Source organism: Microcebus murinus, chromosome 5 (assembly GCF_040939455.1).
Source record: "Microcebus murinus isolate Inina chromosome 5, M.murinus_Inina_mat1.0, whole genome shotgun sequence".
Lineage (NCBI taxonomy): Eukaryota > Metazoa > Chordata > Mammalia > Primates > Cheirogaleidae > Microcebus > Microcebus murinus.
In genome coordinates, this window is record NC_134108.1 from 46,998,475 (window position 1) to 47,021,928 (window position 23,454).

The 23,454-nt window shown below is 35.9% G+C and overlaps 1 protein-coding gene across 4 annotated transcripts in view; it reads left to right on the plus strand.

Annotated features, from left to right (window-relative positions):
* The window catches only part of LAMA4 (laminin subunit alpha 4), a 133,727-nt gene extending 110,606 nt beyond the window's left edge, over positions 1 to 23,121 (plus strand). For all 4 annotated transcript variants that reach the window (XM_012753124.2, XM_076003046.1, XM_012753123.2 and 1 more), the window contains exons 28-39: positions 390 to 527; positions 2,708 to 2,841; positions 3,748 to 3,912; positions 4,655 to 4,808; positions 11,638 to 11,825; positions 13,356 to 13,545; positions 14,494 to 14,649; positions 15,872 to 16,031; positions 17,864 to 17,994; positions 19,053 to 19,146; positions 19,619 to 19,738; positions 22,669 to 23,121. In XM_012753124.2, the coding sequence (XP_012608578.1) occupies positions 390 to 527; positions 2,708 to 2,841; positions 3,748 to 3,912; positions 4,655 to 4,808; positions 11,638 to 11,825; positions 13,356 to 13,545; positions 14,494 to 14,649; positions 15,872 to 16,031; positions 17,864 to 17,994; positions 19,053 to 19,146; positions 19,619 to 19,738; positions 22,669 to 22,814 (1,776 nt within the window). In that variant the 3' untranslated portion in view covers positions 22,815 to 23,121. The remainder of the gene's footprint in view (positions 1 to 389; positions 528 to 2,707; positions 2,842 to 3,747; positions 3,913 to 4,654; positions 4,809 to 11,637; positions 11,826 to 13,355; positions 13,546 to 14,493; positions 14,650 to 15,871; positions 16,032 to 17,863; positions 17,995 to 19,052; positions 19,147 to 19,618; positions 19,739 to 22,668) is intronic.
* The last annotated feature ends 333 nt before the right edge of the window (positions 23,122 to 23,454 follow it).

Here is a 23,454-nt window from a genome sequence, read left to right on the forward strand (position 1 = left end):
TTCCAAAGCTGGAGAAGCTCTTTTCTGTTTCCTTGTGATCCTAGGTAGACCTTGGGTTCCTTTCTGCTACCAGCAGAAAGAAGAATCACTAAACTAGAAGGGCTTGTGGGGCTCCTCTGTGACTTGTTCATTTGCTTCGGTGGGTCATCCGAAACCCTTTAGAAAGGCTGCATGACTGTCATTGATCACTCAGGCTTTGGGAAGGGCAGAAACTGAAACTCTGTTCAAGGAGCTTATGGTTTATGCCTAAATTCCAGCATAAACCAGAAGTCGAAACATAAACTGTTTACATGGAAACTAACAGACAAGACCCTCCATATGTGAAAAGTTGCCATGTTAAGCATTTGGTAATTATCAAAAACACTTTATTCACTTTTTTTGGCACGCAGATATCTCGCAGAGCATACTTCAACGGGCAGAGTTTCATTGCTTCAACTCAGAAAATATCTTTCTTTGATGGCTTTGAAGGAGGTTTTAATTTCCGAACATTACAGCCAAATGGGTTACTATTCTATTATGCTTCAGGGGTAAGTATTTGTTTTTCCCTGATGAAACTTCTTTGTGATAGTTTTTAGTCATGTTAAAAGCAATTTTCTATTCAGATTAATTTTGACTGACATGTACATACACAGAATGCCTCATTTCAGATACTTTATAAAATATTATATATATTATACACAGGAAGTTCTGGACCTAGAATTCACAGACCCCACCCCCCAGGGGTTCATAGACAGAATTCAGGGGGGTCTGTGAATTTGGATGGGAAAAAAATCACATCTTTATTTTGTCTGAGTGAAGCTTATTATTTTCTTTAATTATGAATGTAGGCAACAAACCACAGTATCATTAGCAGCACCTGTGACTTTGTCATTAATAGAAATCACAGATATTTTTTGTTTCATATTACAATTGTCACAAATATCTCAAAATGTCATTGCTACTTCTAAATTACAGTAGTTATTAGATCTGCTACTAGATCTTATTACTTAATGCCTTAATAAAAAAGTATACACATATTACTATATCACAGATTTATTGTTTTAGTATTTTGAAAACCATATTTCAATGTAATTGATTTCCTTTGTATTCCTACATATTTTATTTCATTCATTTTATTTTATTTATTTACTTGTTTATTTATTTGTATATATTCACGGGGTACATGATCAGTTTTGCTACATTAATATATTGCGCTGTGGTGAAGCCAGGGCCTTCAGTGCATCCATCACTGGAGCAACACACATTGTACCCACCAAGCAACCTCCCGTGACCCACCCTCCTCCTACCCCTCTACCCCTCTGAGTCTCCATTGTCCATCATTTCACACTCTGCTTCCATGTGCACACATTATTTGGCTCCCACTTATAAGCGAGAACATTTGGTATTTGTCTTTCTGTATATGAATTGTTTCATTTAAGATAATGGTCTCTAGTTCCATCCATGTTACTGCAAAATACATAATTCCATTCTTGTTTATGGCTGAAATAGTATTCCATTGGTATATATACCATATTTTCTTCATTCAGTCTTCTGTTGAGGGACACTTAGGTTGATTCCATACCTTTGCTAATGTGAATAGTACTGTTTTAATCATATGAGTGCACGTGTCTTTTTGATATAATGATTCCTTTATATATTTTGTTTCATGCATTTTAAAACATTATTTTATGAAGGGGTCCATATGTATCACCAAAATGCCAAAGGTATTTCTGGCACTAAAAACATTAAGAACCCCTGTTTGTATGTTATGAACAAACACATTTGTGATTTGATTTATAAAAGAGTAAACAGAACATACATACTTCTCTGTTCTTGGATATGCTATAGAACACTTGAGCTCAGCCCATAAAAATATCTTATTTCAAAAATGAAATAAGCTCTGTAGAGTATTGGTAACCCTAAGATCCACTGATGGATCTCTGAAAATGTCACACTAATGTATACACTGATGGGCCAGGTCATAATATAATTTCTGAAATCAGCTTTCACTTTTCATACATATGACCTGTATCTGTCACATTTATATCCGATTTAATTTAAATCAGTAGCATCTTTGAGAACTCACCCAAAACATTTGTAGGAACTCTGCCCCTAAACCTGCCTCAGATTACCCTGGTTAGTTAAATAACACTTTTTGTCCACAAAACATAGTCTATTTTGAGGGCAGTCTTTAGAGGTTTGTGCCCATATAAGGAAAGAGAAGTAAGATTAACATTTGCCAACATTTTAAGACAAGCAATAAGCAAATTTGGAAAAAGAATTAACTTCTGTTTACTAAAAATTTTTTTCTGTCTCTGTAAATGAAAAGTGAAACATTTAAAAAGCCAAACTCTCAAATTAACTATTGCCTAGTCATCTAGCTACATCCCCAAGTAGATCCAAATATTGTCTTTTCAACAAGGATCAGGAGTAAGATTGAAAGTAAGAAGGTAACTGAGACTGGGATGACAACTCTCAGCATAACAAAGTCACCAGAAATGCTCAGTTCAAAATATGAAAGATTCATTTTTGCATGGAAACATGTCTAATTTTATATGCAATACCAATACAAACAATAGGGTATTTTTTTGTTTGGTTATTCATGGAAATTATTTTACAAGCAGATTTCCTGCACACTGTGTGTTCCTTTAAGCATTACCATTAAGTGAATGTTGAAAACGTATGGATCCCTGTATTCCCTACTTAAAGGCCTGTGTTTGCATTTCAGTCAGACGTGTTCTCCATTTCACTGGATAATGGTACGGTCGTCATGGATGTAAAGGGAGCCAAAGTTCAGTCGGCAGATAAGCAGTACAATGATGGGCTGTCCCACTTCATCATTACCTCTGTCTCACCCGTGAGGTACAGCTCCTCTCTTATATTCTTTCCAGAATGTCTATTTGTAGGACATGATTTTGGTAATGCCACTATGAATGATAGGCTATCCTATTGCTTTTCTAGTCTTAAAACAAAAGTGCTGGAAGGAACAACTTATCTTCCTTTAAAAAACTGCTATTAATTTCCAAGATATGTCAAATAAATCAATACAAATTACTTAAAAGAAATATAAAGGTTATAATCTCCTTGAGAGAAGTGCCCATGCATACTGCATACTAAATGGAGTGCACTGTTTTGCACATAGAAGGAGTTTGGAAAACACTGGTCTTGTTTAGACATTGAATTAAACAATTGAGGATACTACATTTATGGCCACATTTTAAAAACTCTGACTTTATCTTTAAAATACATAATACTTCATTTTTTTCATAATAACAAAACTTTCTGGGATAAGAAATCAACCTCTGTTGTAGATTGCTGCTATTCCATGTCCACTTTTGTGGAGCCTGCCCATCAAAAGGAATCATTAGTAGGCTTTTTTTAGACTCTATTTCCAATCACGATCAAAACCATACAATGTGCTGTGCAGTGAAAATGGTCTTTCTCAAATGTGACTAAATGATCACCATGAGGTATGTTCTGTTCTATCCACAAAAACAAGTAATGCTGATGACTAGTCATCCAAGCTTCTTGCTTTATGGGTTTAAATTCCAGTCTTAGTTTGGAGAGTCTTTTTGCATATAGAAATATTCAACCATTTTATCCTGAGCCTCCTGAAGAGTTTGGCAACTCGTTGTCTTCTTGTTAACTTGATTTCCATGCCATGAAATGCCATTTCCATGCCATGAGAAAACCTGCTTATGCAACTTAGAGTGGAACTCAGGTAAAATGGTAGCTGTGTGGTGTGTAAAGAACCTTTTTCTTTTGCAGATATGAACTGATAGTAGATAAAAGCAGACATGGGACTAAGAACCCTGCAAAAGGTAAAGCAGAACAGATGCAAGCAGGTGAAAAGAAGTTTTACTTCGGTGGCTCACCCATCAGTACCCAGTATGCTAATTTCACTGGCTGTATAAGTAATGCCTACTTTACCAGGTACAATATTTTTATTATTAATTAATCTATATGATTGATAAAGAACAAGACAATAGTTAAAATATTTACATTATTAAAACTAAAAACTATGAAATTTATCTGAGACACGGGGGACAGTAATTAAAAGCTTGTGTGTGTTTGAGCAATTGTCATACTTGGATTTGTGTGTAGATTTTTTGCCTCTTAATTTCTGTATGATCTTGGCTAAGCAAGCCTTCATTCTTCACCTGCAAAATGCAGATAATAATAACGCCTGCTTGGTAGGTTTGTTATAGGGATGCTTTAAATATTAGATGCAATTATTTCTGTGCTTATCATCAATGGTATAGTAGAAAGTAACATACTGCAATTCTTGTTAGAAGTTTAAGAATGTTGTCTTAATTTAATAGGTGACTTTAAACAAAGCCATTAATCTAGGGCCTTAACAAAGACAATAAAGACTCCTTGAGTACAAGAACAAGCAACAAGGAATTTAATTGAAAAACACAGAGGCAGTCCCAAACATCCAGAATGTGGTGAGGAAAAAAATGTTCATCAGTGAGGCTGTGTGGGTCAGACACATAGTTATTAATTAATTGATTGAATGATAATTTAAAGTGTTCTGGTTAAGATAGAAGTTGATAGGTAAAGACACACACACACAAATTTTGAATTGCCAAAGTTCTTTGACTTCCATAGTTTTCATCATGCAATTCTGAACGATATTTTTAAAGTTTGTTTTTTTCCTCTTTTACAAACACAGGCTGAATAGAGATGTGGAGGTCGAAGATTTCCAGCGGTATTCTGAAAAGGTCCACACTTCTCTTTATGAGTGTCCCATTGAGTCTTCACCATTGTTTCTCCTTCACAAAAAAGGAAAAAATTTCTCAAAGCCTAAAACAAGTCAGAATAAAAAGGTAAAAGATAATGCTGTTCCCACTTTCCAATTGCCCTCATATTCCATGTACACAACTCTAGACACTGCTGCTTTGTAGAATTTACTCTAGTTTGTAACTGCATGCATATGAAAGATGGGATTCTTGTAGTACCAAATATTCCACTTTACCCGCTTTATTTCATTAATTCTTTTCTTTTCTTTTTTTTTTTTTTTTTGAGACAGAGTCTCACTTTGTTGCCCAGGCTAGAGTGAGTGCCGTGGCATCAGCCTGGCTCACAGCAACCTCAATCTCCGGGGCTCAGCGATCCTACTGCCTCAGCCTCCCGAGTAGCTGGGACTACAGGCATGCGCCACCATGCCCGGCTAATTTTTTGTATATATATTTTTAGTTGGTCAATTAATTTATTTCTATTTTTGGTAGAGACGGGGTCTCGCTCAGGCTGGTTTCAAACTCCTGACCTTGAGCAATCCGCCCGCCTTGGCCTCCCAAAGTGCTAGGATTACAGGCGTGAGCCACCACGCCCGGCCTATTAATTCTTTTCTTATTGCAGAAACATTTAAAAATTTTTTTAATTTACATGTAATAATTGTACATATTTATGAGATACGGGGTGATATTTCAATACATATATACAATGTGCAATAATCAAATCAAGGTAATTAGCATATCCATCACCTCAAGCATTTATCATTTCTTTGTATTGGGAACATTCAAAATCCTACTGTCTAGCTATTTGAAAATAAATAGATAAATAACAATAAATTATCATTAACTACAGTCATCCTGCAATGCTATGGAGCATTAGAACTTACTTCTATTTAGCTATAACTTTGTATCTGTTAACCAACCTCTTGCCATCCACCCCTCCCTCCTACTCTTCCTAACCTCTATAAACCACAATTTTATTCTCTAAATCTATAACTCAACTTTGTTAGCTCCCATATGTGAGTGGGAACATGCTGTATTTATCTTTCCCTGCCTGTCTTATTTCACTTAACATAATGCCCTCCAGGCTCATCCAAGTTTGTTGCACCAATTTTTGTTCCCAGTGAAACAGTTTGAATCTGTTTACTCACACCTCATTACAATGGTTAAAATTGCTCTGTGCTAAAAAAAAAAAAAAAAAAAAAAAAAAAAAATTGTATGAAGAATACATGTTATTCAGTACTATAATTCTCTAGTATCATTTGCTTTTGTGTAACCATCTTAGGTTTTTGTCACCATCATGTAAGTTATTAAAGTTTCTGTTCTTACCCTGATTTTCTCCTCCTCCTTTTACCTTCACTTCAACTATTAACATGTGCAGTTGATCTGTGACATCAACTAAAGGTACTCCATCATCAAAATCCTGAGTTTTAAAATTCCACTCTCTGACTACTATTCTTTCTCATTCCCAGCATGCATGTTATTTGCCTTCATTATAAATGAAAGCCTTAATCCCTTTCCATACTTTCAGTCTAACCCTCACCACCCCCTTCATGGGCCAAATTTAACAATGTACTCAGGTGTCAGCGCTCCCATCCTGGCCCATGCCACCATCATCTCTCACCTGAATTATTGCAATAACCTCTCACCAGGTCTCCTTGCTTCTACCTATTTCCTGATAGTCTATTCTCAACACAACAGTCAGATCCTTATAAGTCCTATCATGTCACCCTTCTCAAAGTTGCCCCCACGGCACTCAGAGTAAAAACCCAAGTCACTACAATTTGTAAGAAGCCCTATGTGATCCATCCCCCTTTTCCTGTCTGAGTTCATCTTCTCCCACTTGGCCCACCCCACTCACTCTTCTCCCACACCGACCTCCTGACTTTCCTAGGACAGGTCACCTGCACTCCTACATTAGGCTCTTTATTTGAGCTCTGCTTCTACCTGGACCACTCTTCCCCCAATTACCTGCACAGGCAACTTCTTCTGCTTCTAGGACTGCTCACCTCTCATCTGCTCAATGATACTTGCTTACCTTGACCCCCTATTTAACACCACAGTCTACCTCCCATGAGTACCACTGATCCCTTTTGCCTTTTTCTATTTGTTATTTTTCCATAGAACTTACCACATTTTAATTTATTATTATGCTTTATTATGTTTATTATTTATTGTCTGTCTCCTCTGCTAGAATGCAAGTTCGTTTGCTTTGTTCACTGATGTATCTTAAGCATCTAAAACAATGCACAAATATGTGTTTGATAAATATTTAGCTATCTGCACCATAGGGTAATAAAGATTAAATGAGTTAATGCATGAAATGCACTTGGCACAGTTCAAGGCTTATAGTAAATAAATAGCCAGAGAATATTAGTTGTTATATCTCTCTAAAGCTTTGTGAATGTTTCTGGAGGATCTATTCCTAAAAGTAGAATTTCTTGGCTTAAGGGAATGTGCATTTTCTATATTAAGGCAATACCAATTTACACTCCCACAAACATCATTTGAAAGAATCTATTGTCCCACACAATTGCCAACACTAAATATAATGAAATATCTAGAATTTTATCAATCTAATGGACAAATATGGTACCTCCCTGAGGATTTGGTTTGCATTTCTCTGAATGCTAATGAGATTGACTCTTTTCTGGGGAAGAACTGGTTGCCTTCCTAGGCTGGCTTCTGGACTGTCAGCAAGAGGACATGTCTTTACCAGCTTCCCTCTGATCATTATGTGTTGGGTACCTCCCCATATATTTGAGCATAGGTGGACTACTATTTTAAATCTCCATGAAACTTCTCCTTTATTCACACAATTTCTTAATTAGTGTTAATAAAAAAATTTTGTTCATATGTAATCAAAACTTAGCAAGCTTTCAGGATCCTTTCCAGAATTTGACATAGAAGACTAAATGATTCAGGCAGAGAGATAATTTCATTGATTTTTATAAAGGATTTTGCTACAAGATACTATGAAGGACTTTTCAGAGGATGCCAGGAAATTCTAATGGATCTTACTATCACCTTCATACACTGATGCTAAAAGGCTGACCCTGAGAATATTTTAGCTGGCACTTGAACACTGGTCATTGTCATAGGCAGCAGGTTAACAACAGAGATTTATGAGGAGATCAGCCTTCTAAAGCCAACACAATTTGCTTTAAATGAACGTAGTTTTCTAAATGAAGCTGTCTATGAAATGTACTTTTCTAACATTGTTTCAAGATTACAATCAACAGCCCTACTAACACAAATTTTTCAACATTACACAACCTTTTCCATATTATAGAAAACCTCTTAACATTTGTAAATAGTCTTAAACAGAAATTCAACTTTGTAATAACATGATACAGAATCATTATAGATTTCACTTATATTTTATGGTAACTAGAATGTCATTGTTTGCTAATCTTATATTTACCACTTCTTTCAATAGCTTCATAAATAGCTACCAAGAAAAACTTGTGGCCTCTGATTTAAATTTTTATCAATGCTGCACCAAAGCAATTAGTATTGTAATAATTTATTTTCACAATCACCTCCTAGTATTCCACTTTATGCATTTGTTATAATTCATTTAATCATTAATAGACTTTGTTTCCGGTTTTCTCCTTTAATGGATGAAGATCCTTGTGCATAAATCTTTGAGTAAATTGCTGAATAAATCTTTAGGATGGATTCTTAGAATTACTGGATCAAGGCAAATTACTTTCCAAAAGTGTAACATTGATTTATATTCCCCAGAGGTATTTGAGAATGCCTGTCTTACCACCTATATTCCAGCCTTAAGCATTTTCATAATTTTTATGTTTCAAATTCAGTTGAGAAAGTAGTTTCTCATTAGGTGTTTAATATAATAATGAACATTTTATGTATGGTAATAGACATCATTCTTGGATATCTGACCAACCACTCCCTTCTCTAAGAACTGATTCTCTACCCACCAGGCAGACCCTCTTTTAGACATACAAGCTCACTTCCCTGGATATAGATCATTGGGCCAGAGTAGATCACATGAGTTAAGCTGGGCTGTCAGATTCTCTTCCTTGGAAACATAGAACTCAGAGAGACTAACCCAAGGTGGTCACTGAATAGAAAAGATGTAAACCTAAGAACTCTATGTTAATCATGCAAAGAAAGAAAAAAAAACAAAAACAAAAAACCCTGCTTTATAGAAAGAGGGAAAAGCAGAAAGCTGTCCTGCAAAAAAGGAAAAATGAAAGTAGACACTGAGAATCAAAGGTGAGATACTAGAAACCTCCAGAAAGGGAGTGCCCTGATTCACTCTAGCTTTTCAATTCCTGATTCTGGGCCCTGTGGGACCCCATTGTACTATCTTCTCTTGGATTATATAAAATAGCCCTCTATACCCTTATAACACATTATTGTCTTTTTCTTCAGTAGCTCAACTAGCTTGGCTATTATCTGACAAAGGAGTCTTGCTAAACTGAAATCGGTACCACCAGTGAAATTAATAGGCACTCAGAGAAAAACATGACACTGGTGAAGTGAAAGTCTAGTGGGGTTCAGTGAGAATCCCCATGCACATACCCATTTTAGGATATTAAGCTGAGTCTCTGTGTTGGATGATAGTACTCGAGTTATAACTTGTCTTGTTTATCATTATAATTAATATTATAATTATATTATATATTATAATTAATATTATATTATATTGATTATGTTATAATCAATATAATCCTCTGTGCATATATCCACAGAGGATTTAGAATATTTGGTTGCCATATATGAAAATACCAGAGTTTATTAATTTTTGCAGCAGACGAGAGATAGCCTAGTTCATATCTTATGCATTGAACCACAGTAAGGCAGGGCTGGTAAATTGAGAATGTTCTGTTTCTAATAACCCCATGCTTTGCTAAGCCTCTTCAGCTAAGTGGATACACCAGTTAAGAAAGAGTGAGATCCTTGCCATCGAAATGGAGAGAACAGGGAGCAGCCAGAGTTTGGGAAAGTCCCCAATCTCCACCCCATCCCACACTCTTGCCCCCACCCTCCAGGCAAAGGATTTCCAGCTGGGCCCCTCACTGACACAAAGATGATCATATCTCCCAGTATAAGGCATGTTACTCTAAGGATTGACACACAGCATGGGTTTGGGGAAATTTCTTAAAACATATTAGAGGAAAAGAATCTCCCTACAACCCCACTCCAGCCCATTCTGCCCACCCATGGCTTGAAGCTATGGCCATTATTTGCACCTGGACCTGGTGCAAATTATGATTATGAGCACCTGGACCAAAAATTATTGGTAACTGGGTATATTTCCTCCATTCAAGAGAGAAACATGGCTTCTCTAGCAGTGATTCAGGCTCTGAGCCCTGAGGACTATGTAAGGAGAAGAGGGAATGGTGGAACCAGGTGTGCTTTCCTTTGGGGATGTGTGAAGCTATGAGCTCCCATCTCTTTTTCTCCAATCTAACTACCACTGAGAGACTCCAAGGCCAGAACCTGACTATAAGAGCTGCTGCCCCCCCCAAAAAAAGCAGGAAACTGGCACAGCTGGTCTGCCCTTTAATTAATTAACCTGCCTTCTACCCACTACATTTGGATTTTGAGAGTAATTCTGGGATTTGGCTGAAAGGCTAACTTTTTGGAGGTCTTGTCTTTTGCCCATGCAGGATTAAGGGTTTTATTGCCAGTCTGTTCCAATATGCATTATATATTCCAGAAATTTCACACTGCTTCTTTCTGCTAGTAGAAACTCTTCTAGATTTCCAGGACTGCTGTGGGTTATTTTTATGTGTATAGTTCTTCTGACATTTCAGTGGGATTGAGGGAGAGAGTAAAATAAATGTGTGTGTTCATTCAAGAATCCTGAATCAGAACTTGCCTTTTCTTATCTAATCCTGGCTCTCGCTGTGCTCTCCTTTCCTCCCTGCTGCCATTCATTTTCTCTCCTATCAGCCCTTCCTTTGTTCCTATCTTCTTCAGTGGTTCACAGCAGGCTACTCCCTGCTTTTAAAACACGTGTGGCTCCTCATCACCTAAAACACAAAACTCTAGCAAGTCAGCTAAAGTCCTTTCTAACTGGCACCAACCTGTTTTCCAATTTGCTATTTATATACCTGTTTCTCCAAATTGGTTTTCTGTTCCTTAAAAAACAGGAATCATTTCTCACTCACTTTTCTATTCCCCACCATGCACCACCCACGGAAAGCATGTAGAAACATTGAATTCTTCCCCTCCACTTCTACCCATTTGATACTCAAACATTCGATATTCAAAGTTTGAATAAATAACTAAATGCTTGGATTTATTTGCACTTACTTTTATTTTGCTTCAGAAATTAAAACTTAATAATCATTAAATATTAGGCTATACTTTCACAACTCTAAATATTAACAGAGTATAATTTTAAGAGCATGATATAATGTTTAAAAATTGTTCTCTATCCTGTCACATAAAATTTTGCTACATATCCTATCACCAAAAATATTTTTAAGTATTCTAAAGATGTTGCTAAGTATGTTAACTTTTTATACCACGTGTATAAATAATAATCTGTGTATTAAAGTAATATTGATGCCTATATGGGGTTTCATTGATTAATTCTCTCAAGGTTTATCTCCAACTTTTCACTTGTTTAGATGTGTACTTAATTTAGATGATAGAGCAGTTATATTATATAACTTCAGTTTAACTCTACTATCACAGATTAGAATTTTGGTTTTGTTAACATGTTATATCATCATTACCACTGCAGCTATTGCTGTCATTTGCGTATAGTGGTAGAGGGTGGGAATATTAGGCCCTTGCCTAATATTTCATGAATGAAAAATGTACAAATACTATGCAGCTTTTTAATTAATATTAGTGGTGAGGACATTAAAAATTAATTTTTGCTGCTAGTATGTCACCTTTATCCCTTAATTTGATTTATTTCCTGTTTTGACAGGGGGAGAAAAGTAAAGATGCACCTTCATGGGATCCTGTTGGCCTGAAATTCCTGGAGAGGAATACTCCGAGAGACTCTCATTGCCACCTTTCCAACAGCCCTCGGGCAATAGAGCATGCCTATCAATATGGAGGAACAGCCAACAGCCGCCAAGAATTTGAACACTTAAGAGGAGATTTTGGTGAAAAGTAAGTTAACACATTGTACTTCTGGAAAATTAATGACATGACTGGGCTCCATCCTTGTTTGCCACATGCCATCCTTTTTCCTATGATCCTTCCTTTCTGTGCCACCTTAATTCTATTATTTTATCATCAAAATAAATACAAAATAGTACATGATTTATGCTTTCCAATAAATTATATTCTCTGTGACTTTTCCCCTAAATGTAAGGTGCATAAAACAGCATTCTCCCAGGAGTTTGATGTGTTTGCTCAAAAAGAAAAGCTGATCAAGGAAAGGAAGATGACCCATTACCTAACCTTGACCTCACCTGCCCTTCCCATACAAATTGCTTTCAGATTATAAATGGGAATGTATTCTAACTGCTAGAAGGTTAATAAGGAAAGACACTAAAAATACAATTATGATTGTATGTATTATATTGTCCTTCCACCTGTCTCAAACCCCATCACTTCTTCCCAGTATTTCACAAATCTCTAGGTTATTTACAATGGTTAAAGATTTATTTTTATAGTTTTAGCACCCAAATATTTTTACATAGGTTTTGGGGTATTTTTTGGTTTCTTAGAGACAGGGTCACACTCTGTCACCCACACTGGAACTCCTGTGCTCAAACAATCCTCCCACCTCAGCCTCCTGAGCAGCTAGTACTACAAGTGCACACCACTGCATTCAGCTAATTTTTTAATTTTTTATAGAGATGGAAGTCTTGCTATATTGTCCATGCTGGTCTCGAACTCCTGGCCTCAAGTGATCCTCTAACCTTAGCCTCCCAAAGTGCTGGGATTACAGGCATGAGCCACTGCACCTGGCCTAGGTTTACACAACTTTTTCAAACATTCATTAAGTCAGTGCATTCAATAAGAAACCTCTAATGCCTTCTAATTTACTACTTGCCTAATAGGCAGAATCAGTATTTTGTATTCTTCAGGAATAATCTAATCAAGGTTGAAGTTAACCTAATAAATGTATCTTTATCCATAGCCTGGAGCTATATTTCCAGAAAGTTTTGTTTAATTTCTGCACACTCAGGTGGCTACTTTTAACATGTTTTTAATATGTAGTATCCATCAATTAACTTTTACTGGAAGAAAAATTTAATTTGTATTTTAGATAGTACACAAATATTTCTATGCAAATGTGTGTATACAAATATTGTATGCATACTAATTATGCACTAGTATTTTACGCACATGGATAAGCTTCTTTAACATACAGATTTTTACAAAATTGCAATCATATTTTCAAAGCAAGACACTTTGAAATAAGATCTTTAACTGAAACAACACTTCCTTAGATGTGGACTATATTATATCCCTGTTGTATAAGGAAGTAGAGAATTTACATTTTTGAGCTAGCCATGCTTACCCAATATTCATTAAGAATATTAAGGGAATAATTAAAAGTTGATACTGTTTGGGATTAGACAGAATGGATACTCATTCATTCTTCCTTACACCGTATTACTTTGAGAAGTTAGAGATTATCGTTGGTCTCATTTTACATACAGTAAGCTTTTTCTTTTCGTTTACCAGATCTCAGTTTTCCATTCGTCTGAAAACTCGTTCCTCCCATGGGATGATTTTCTATGTCTCTGATCAAGAAGAGAATGACTTCATGACTCTATTTTTGGCTCATGGCCGATTGATTTTCATGTTTAATGTTGGCCACAAGAAACTGAAGATTAGAAGCCAGGAGAAATACAATGATGGATCATGGCATGATGTAAGTTGAAGGCAGAGAATAGCATTATCAGAGAATATCTACCATTGTCAAATGGACTGACACTAATTCTCCACCATTGATCTCTCCATAAATATCCATTATAAAATTCTGCTGCTGTGCACTCAGACATCAATTTCAGAAACTTTTATTAATTCCTTATAAAAATATCAAAACACACCATTTAAAAAGAGATGCAGGCTGAGTGTAATTATTTTAACCAAAGGATCAGTGGCCAACATAAACTAAAGTTTTGTTTCTATTGATTTTTCACTTAACTTTTTTTCACTGACTATAGGTTCTTAATTTTCAACAATTATTACTGAGTGTCTTTTACAGGTTAAGCTGTGGAAGACACAAAGCAAAGAGTAAATCAGGAAGACAGAGTAAATCAGGAAGACAGTATTGAAAGAAATCAGTGGGTAGTAATGGCAATGTAAGATGGATTTACAATTAATTACAAGCTTGAGAGAGGGAGATAACATGTAGGCTGGTCAACTGGAAAGAGCTGCCCAGAGAACTCAGCTAAATATAAGCTATATTCAGAAATTAAGCCTATAGCTTTAAATCATTCTATATAAAGGTCAGAAAACATATGGATCACTTCCTCTAATACCTGAAGTGGTAAATCAAAGGTGAGCAGGAAAAAATACACCTGTGTTTACAAAGCAAAGAGGTGTGGAGACAACTCACAATAAAGCATATGCTGTACAACAAAACAGAATCAAATAAGACATAAAGTTTCTATCATTCTACCAACTGGATTGCCAGAAGCATACTAAACAGAGGAAGAGACAAATTCTTGACCGTCGGAAAAGATACTTTTTAAAATAAACTTTCTGTGGATTTCCCACAGCACTGCAAAAGCAAAGTTGGGAGGAGAAACAACACAGCCTTTTCCCCAGTCTTGATATGTACCTGAGTTTTTCCCTTATCTTTCTCTCTATTCAGGTGATATTTATTCGGGAAAAGAGCAGTGGCCGGCTGATAATAGACGGTCTTCGAGTCCTAGAAGAAAGTCTTCCTCCTACCGGAGCTACCTGGAAAATCAAGGGTCCCATTTATTTGGGAGGTGTGGCTCCGGGAAGGGCTGTGAAAAATGTCCAGGTAAGCCAGGCACAACCAAGTAGAGCCATGGACCTTTAGAGCTGAAAGATCACTTAATCAAGGCTCTCATTTTACAGATTAGGAAACTAGCAAGAGTAAATTTGTAGTTTGGCTGGAGATATCAAAGTATTGTCCTATGGGCTGTCTGCCCGACACATTACAAAATCGGGAGTGATCTCTTGATTCTAAAGTAGATGTGAAATGAAAACAATTTTCAGAGATACAAATTATCATGAAAATTTATGTCTCGAGGGAATCTTATTTGTTCAGCAAGTACCCCTTACTCTTAATGTAAAGAGATAACAAAAAAAGAAAGCAAGTCATTCCATGTTATTGAGTGAAAAAAAGTTGTAGATCATTATGTAAACTACAATCCCATTTTTGTTTCTTACACATACACACACACACACACACACACTTACAATTTGTATATGTGCAAGGAAATGTGGTTACCCTGGGGACAAGTGAGAATATAGTAAGAAACATTATTTTTGTAACTTAATAATTAAAAATATTGCACCTTTCAAAAATATTTAGTAGTAAAAAGAATGAATCAAAGGACTAAGGTTTTTTAACATAAATATATTAATGGATTTGATTTTAGCACGAAGTATTAATAATACATTTCTAAGATCCATTAATATATGTAGACAGAGCAAAAAGTTTAGATTATGATTATATTTTAAATAAGCAGCCACAATTCCATGTCAACCTCTTTAAAAGATTTCTAAACACAGTGTGAAATCAGTTGCCTAAAGTGGACCAAGTTTCATGTTCTGTGATATGATAAATTCTCAACCACAGAGACAGCTAATGAAGCCAGAAATGCAAGCTTTCTGCTGTTTATTTAGCTATAATAGATTTAAGAACTTTGCTAGCCTTCATCAGCATTAAGTAATCTTGGGCACAGCTGTTATTCTTGAAGGAAAACAAACTAGGATCTAATACTCAATTTGAAAACCACAGCTGCACTTGATTTTATCAAATTGTTATGTAAAAATTTAGATAGCTTAATTACTACAGGTTGACATTATCAATTTTTAAAATTCCAGATTCAAAGAACTAGTTAAAAAGCAACTACCTGGAAAAGTATTGATCATTCATATAGCTAAAATAAATAAAATGAGGAATGACTTGGTTTCTCTCAGAACTCAAACCCCCTCATTTTGCTTCCCCATCTGTGTTGAGAAAATGGATTTTAAGATATGTCTTCTTCTCTCAGATTAATTCAGTCTACAGTCTAAGTGGCTGTCTCAGCAATCTCCAGCTCAATGGGGCCTCCATCACCTCTGCTTCTCAGACATTTAGCGTGACCCCTTGTTTTGAAGGTCCGATGGAAACAGGAACCTACTTTTCAACAGAAGGAGGATATGTGGTTCTAGGTAACATGGGTTATGTTAAAAAACATGAATTACGAAATGCTTCTTTCCTGTAGATGATAAAAGGAATATCAGGCCCAGAGTTAAAATTCAAGAATGCCAAACTCAGCCCTAGAAAATGATCTTTCCAGAAGGACCACCCTTCTCCCCTCCTACCACTCCGCACCCTCCCTGTTTGCCCTGACCAGAGCTTCTCCACAGCTGCCAAACTTCTGGATGCAGACCATCTCAGTTCCTCTAGAACTGCCTGTGCTGCTCCTCTAGGTCTTGCCCTGTTCCCTCTTAGCATGAACCACTGTCCCTCTAAAGGAAGTCCCACTTCCTCCCCCTGACCTGCAACACCAGCAAACAACACTATCCTTTATTTCTGGATTTATTTCTGGTTTTATTTCTGGATTTTTATTCTCCTTGACTATTACTCTCTCATTCATTCAACAGCTTTTATGGTGTACCTCCTGTATGGCAGTCCCTATGCCAAATGAATGGAATACAATAGTTCCAAAAATAAATAAAATCCTAGCAGGCTACACACAATCGTCATCCAATCCATTCTGACAGACATTCTATAGAGTAACTATTGAGTGTGAGCAAGGCACCAAAATAGGTGCAGGAATGAGGATAGGAAAAGGGTATAAAACCACACGTTCCCTGCCCTCAAGGCACTTTGGCACTCTGCACATCCCCTAAATAAAGAAATTACAAGGCACCCAAGTATAGTTTTTAAACTACCACCATATCCAATAGAATAACCAGAGGTAATATTTCCTCTCTTTGGCTCATGATTTTACTTTCCTTCTCTGCCCCACGCCCCTTTATTCCTACTAAGACACCTATACTCACATTTCTCAGCCCTTCATTGAATTTCAGTGTTAAGAACACTGCAGGTTTGGAAAGTTTGAAATGCATAACAAACTGCACAATTTATGTGCTACTCCTTGAACATTAACTAATACCAGGAAAAATTAAAAAGTGATTTATAAGGAGACACGTCAAGTGAACATTATTAAGACACCCAGGTTTGCAGTGAGTCTCTTGGAGTGAATACAGCTATTCTAAGTAGGAATTTTCTTGGATCACCTCTATAACAGCTCCTAAATACTTTGCTGCTCTCACTTTCTCTCTTCTCTGAAATGCTCTGCAGCACTGACACCAGTTAGTTTTTTGTTTAAGAATTATTGTAAAATATATGTCTAATCAAGTCATCTCCTTTCATCAATCTTTCTTAACTGGAAAAAAAATAGGGAAGCTGTAATGTGAAATTTAAATGTGGGCAATATTTGGATTCAAATTCATATGTTGGGAATTGATTTGATTAGAACAATCATGAAACTATGGCAGTGACTGCAACATAAAGTCTAACTTCCATGCTTCAGCTTTAGGGCCCATCCCCGTGTGGCTCCCCACTCACCTCCTCCTCCCCTTGCAGGAGCAATCCAGCCGCACTGGCCTTCACAGTGCTCCCTAGGCATTTCCGCCTCCGCACCTGTGTTCAAGCCACTTCCTCTACCGAGATTGCCCTGTCCTCCTCACTTGTGAAATATTGAATGGTGCTGCTATTGGGAATTAATTTATCCTTTCCTGAACTCCCATAACACATAGAGTATTTTTAGTGTGCTGTTCCCAGCCTCAAGCCCCACGACTGTCATATGTTAGTTATCTTAGTACCTCACAGAGCTAACGGTGAGTTTGACATGGAAAAGTCACTTTCTACTAATCTATTGAAAAATGCATCAAACTTTCAAAAACAGATACAAAAATGTATAATTATAAAATCATGCAATAGTTACAAAATCTGTTTTGCTATTCTTGAGAGTTTATAGGATTTCTCTCCACAGATGAGTCTTTCAATATTGGATTGAAGTTTGAAATTGCATTTGAAGTCCGTCCTAGAAGCAGTTCCGGAACCCTTGTCCATGGCCACAGTGTCAACGGGGAGTACCTAAATGTCCACATGAAAAATGGGCAGGTAGCGTTTTAAAAATTTCTTAACAATTTGTCTCATCTAACCTTGGATTCCAGATCTGAAGCAGATTTATTTCACAGAATTGTTTCATCAATCTTTCTTAACTGGAAAAAAAATAGGGAAGCTGTAATGTGAAATTTAAATGTGGGCAATATTTGGATTCAAATTCATATGTTGGGAATTGATTTGATTAGAACAATCATGAAACTATGGCAAAGTTACCCAAAAAAGATCACCAATAAAAACATAAGGAGTTTAAACAAAAGAATTATAAGAGGAAGCAGCAATCATAACCAATTATCAAAATCAACAATCACTAAAACACCTTTCTAAATATCTACATGTTTATCTGATATATGTACATCAGATATATAGATATATAATCTATACATATACACATTATTCTCAATTGCTAAAAATAACAATTTTTGTTATAAACACCACTTTCATCCTAAAATATTACTAAAGAATATTCATGAAGGTATTCAAATAAATATGTAGGAAAAAGCATACTCTAACTTAACATAATAGATATTTATGAGTTCTAGTATGTTCTATTAAACCAAAATATAATAAACCAGATAACAATAAAACTTATCCTTGCTTGGTGCTTACTATGTGTCAGGTACTATTCTAAATGCTTTCTATCTATGATGTAGGTAATACTATCACCCTTATTTTATAAATGAGAAAACTGAAGCAGAGAGTAAGATAAGTAAGAGGCTGGCGGTCTGCCTTCAAGGTCCATGCTTTTCACCAATGCTTTCACTTGCTTTGAATAGCACACTCCATCTTTAGAAATTAAAGGAATTCATTCTATTTATTATTGTCCTTCTCTTCCTATTTTCTCTTGTGTGATTATTTTGTTCTCTCTCTGTGGAGCAGCCCCAGTGTAAACTATAGCCTACCAAAGAGTGACCCCTTGTGTTCACATTGCAAAGCTAATCATGTGTGGGAATTTGTTAAAGTACTGCTTCACTGGTAAATTATTTAAGAAATTTAGTTTTATCACAAGAAGGAAAAACAAAACTAAATTATATAATGTGTCATGTCTTTTGCAGGTCATAGTGAAAGTCAACAATGGCATCAGAGACTTTTCTACCTTAGTTATACCCAAGCAGAGTCTCTGTGATGGCAGATGGCACAGAATTACAGGTGAGAAAAGCTGAGTGTCCTGGGTTTCCTTTACAAAGATGAGCCTGTGGGATGATGCCCTGGCAGAATTTAGACTATAACATACGATAGGTGATGGATGAAAGTCTAAAAGTAGCCAAGAGAAGAGTATCAAGTGTTACTGTACTAAAATACGTGTATTGAACTCACATATAATTTGAAAATATGATGCTGCCAAAATAACACTGGGGAGTTGTTTAAATAATACATAACTTATGCAGCAAACAAGTAGTACAAAAGTATCCAAAACATTCTTTCTTTCAAAGGAAAATGTTACAGTGATTGTTTGGTTAACTGTTGTTAGACAATACTGATGTTTTCAAAGATAATAGGAGAAAGTGTGGAGTTTTATTCTGGAATAAATAAAAGCCATTACTGTGATAAATTAGTCTCTTTTATGTGAAAATTCATCATTCCAGTGCCACTTGTGACCAATCTTTTCCCTGTATTTCAGTTATCAGAGATTCCAATGTGGTTCAGTTAGATGTAGACTCTGAAGTGAACCATGTGGTTGGACCCCTGAATCCAAAACCAGTTGATCACAGGGAGCCTGTGTTTGTTGGAGGTGTTCCAGGTAAATGTTATTTAAAAGGGAAAAGTTTCCAAATCCAAAAAAACAGTAAGTTTTCGTTATTATAGAATTAAAGAATTGAGCCATGTGTTTTCATAATCCACCTAATAATTCAAAAGATTTTATAGACAGTGTCCATTAATGGGAAAAAGTACAACAAAGAGACACATAAGACCTAGACCCCAGCATTCTAACCAGTAGATATGACTCTCCCACCCCTTGCCATATTTGCTCATTTTTTTCTCTCCCCTTTAAGTACAAACCACACACACATTGTGAAACATACACTCTATTTTATCAACAACACAAAGAAAACTCATTTGCTAACCCTGCTTTAGGATGTGAGAACCTTGGGAGATTAAGTTTGCTGATAATTACTCCCTTCCTTCATAGGAAAGAATGCAGTTCTCCCTGTCCACAATCAGTCTGAATTACAAAAACCAGCTGCAGACCATAAGTTCTGTTGTGTCTATGTAGTGACATTCCCTAAGAAAGGTTCCCAGCTGCAACTCTGTAAACATCATCAGTAAGCACGGCTATCATCTGCCAAGATTGGTGGATAATCCAGAACGGTCCAGAACGGTGATAGGACAGTTACAGACACCCCTGTCCCCCAATTGTTTTAAACCTCTGAAGAAAGGATCATGTCCTTATGTTGAATGCATTTGTTTTTATACATTTCACTTACTTAGAAAAACTGAATGCTATAGTTGGGGAGAGATTCTTATCTAATAAGAATTAGATAACCAAGCTTTTCCATCAGGAATTTGGTGGGGATTTTTTTTATTGATATAGCATAGTTGTACATATTTTGGGTGTACATGTAATATTTTGATACTTGTATAAAATGTGTAATGATGAAATCAGGGTAATTGGGATATTCATCACCTCCAACATTTATCTTCTCTTTGTGTTGGGGACATTACAATTCTTCTCTTCTAGTTAATTTGAAATATACAATAAATTACTGTACTATCAAATACTGGAACTTATTCCTTCAATCTAACTGTATTTTTGTGTCCATTAACCAATTTCTCTTCATCATCCCTGCCCCCTTTCCTTCCCAGCCTCTGATAATCACCATTCTCCTAAACACCAGCCCGCTGTACCAATGCAGCTTTTAATTCCATCAAGAATCATGCCAGCAAGCCCAGAACAAAAGCAGTTATAATTTAAGCTGAATGTAATTAATTATATCATTTTGAGCTATTCAAGAATAACTCTAGTAAAATCACATCAGAAACCAGAGCATTAAGAAGGATAACTAAAGAAATGAGGCATAAATAAAAACCCCTATATGCATTGAATTCTCTTGGAATCCTTACCAGTTCTCTTATATCACTCAGAACCCTAGTGACTCATTATTTCTATTGATAAAAAGCTAATGCATAAAATTCGCAGAACTATATACCAAAAAAGTCAACTTTAGTGTACAGTAATTTTAAAATCAAAATTAAAAGTTAAAGAAATTCTTAAGTTACTGTAGCCTACACGTGAGTTGAACTATTCATTGCTATACTGAAAATCCTGCATTATTCTCTATATAGTCAAGCCGTCAACCTGGGTAACATTCTCTTAAAATAATGCATTGATTTTATTACTCAAATCTTTAGGATTCAAGGGCACTTTACTGTCACTAGCTATAATTACTTGTGTGGTAAATTATGCAGACCATAATTGCTATATGAATTATGTCCTCCAGATAATTTTTCCCATGAACCAAAGGGGGACAAACTTGGGCAGAATCAAAACCTATGTTCTAAATGTAGTCTCCAAAATAAGCAGAAACATTAGATGTTTCTACCCCTTATAATCTTTCCTGATCACTCATTTTTTATTCTGATGATGAAGTACACTGAACAGGCTTGAGGAATATATATTGTCATACTAATCTTAAAACAATAAAGGAAATTGATCTCTCAGGCCCCTTCCAAATCTAAAATTTTATGATTATCATTCTAAATGTGAAATGCTATTTCCATGACTTATTTCCAGTACATAGCTTCTGCGTATTCTTACTCTACATTGCTTAGGAAACTTATTATAGCTGCTTGCCGATGTTTAATTTGCTGTCCTGTTTTATGTTCTTTCTTGAGTTACTGATTTCTAAGTATTTTCCATCCTTTATCTGCTACTGCTCACACAGCTATTTATACATAATAATAAGCTTTGACTAAATGGATTTTAATTTTATATTTCTAAGCTCTCTAAATTGTTTTAAATTATATAGCTTCTATCATCCCAACACATTTAATTGTGACTGTACAATTAATAAGCAGAAGGCTGTTTCTAGATCTCTAATTAAGATAAGGGGAGAAAGTTCCCCTGGCATACCACCGGGCACCTGTGTTCACATGAAGATTAAGCTAGTTATCATTACCCTATTTATAGTTCTTAAACCCTGAGCTCAGAAAAATTAAATTCTAGTTTATTTGAATTCATTATTTTCTCATTATCTTTTGTGAGCTTGGCAAAAATGTGGAGGTTTAATGGTGAAAGATAATGAATTAAACAAAAACATTAACCAAGTCCAAAAATAGTGTGGAAGCTAAAATTTCTTTCTCCCTTCTTAGCAAAACACACACTATAACTGAGGCCCAGGTGAAATCAACTTTAAAAATCATACGTAGATCATGGAAATTCACTGCTGAAGCTTTCCATTTAAGTGGTAAATTTCAGCCTTGGAAGACAGCTTCAATACCCAGAAATGTGGTCATGGAAAACATGACAAAACATTACAATTACCACATGTTCATATTACTTCAAAAGCAAATAATGTTCCTGAGAAATGAGTCAATTACAACTATATTCCATTTTTGACATGTAAATCATCTTGATGCGAACAATTATTATATATATTTTTACCCGGAAGTAATATTTGGGCTTGGAATGTCTCAATTGCAATCTTTGTTCTTACTTCTTTCTCTTTTCAGAGTCTCTACTGACACCACGCTTGGCCCCCAGCAAACCCTTCACAGGCTGCATCCGCCACTTTGTGATTGATGGGCGCCCAGTGAGCTTCAGTAAAGCAGCCCTGGTCAGCGGTGCAGTAAGCATCAACTCCTGTCCAGCAGCCTGACACAACAGAACACAGCTGCCCAAGTACAAAGTTCTTTAGAGCACTGAAATAAACACAAAGCCAGCCAGAAGGAATAGCAGCTCTTCCTTCTGATGGAAGCGTTCATCTAGTTGAACAGTCATCAAGGATTGGATACTTCTTATTTCTCATTTGGATTCTTACCTTGGATCCAAAATGGACAATAATCGAAGGAGTGGTAAACTTACTTGTATTGAGAGCGCACACTTCCTACTGGTGAAATTACTGTTCCTGTTTCTAATAAAATAGAAGGGATTCTAAATAAACACTGGCACACATTTTTAAAGTACGGTTAGATTCTCAGATTCATCTTTCTTTCAGGGAAGATAATGTTCAATATATACCAAAATATCTTTGTCCTGAGCTACCTTTATCTTGAAAAGATTTACTAATTTACATATAATACAAAATTAGGTGATAGATTTGCTTTTAGCACTTTTGTTTGGTATATCAGTGTAACAAGAATATTTTAGTTCTATAGCACAATTATTGAGGTTTAAGAAAGTAAATTTCTAACAGTTTACTAGCAAAATGGTAGTATAAACAACCGACTTTTTATCCTATCATATCTCCTTAAAAGAAAAATAATTGTACATGAAGGGAGGCTCCTGTAGGATATTAC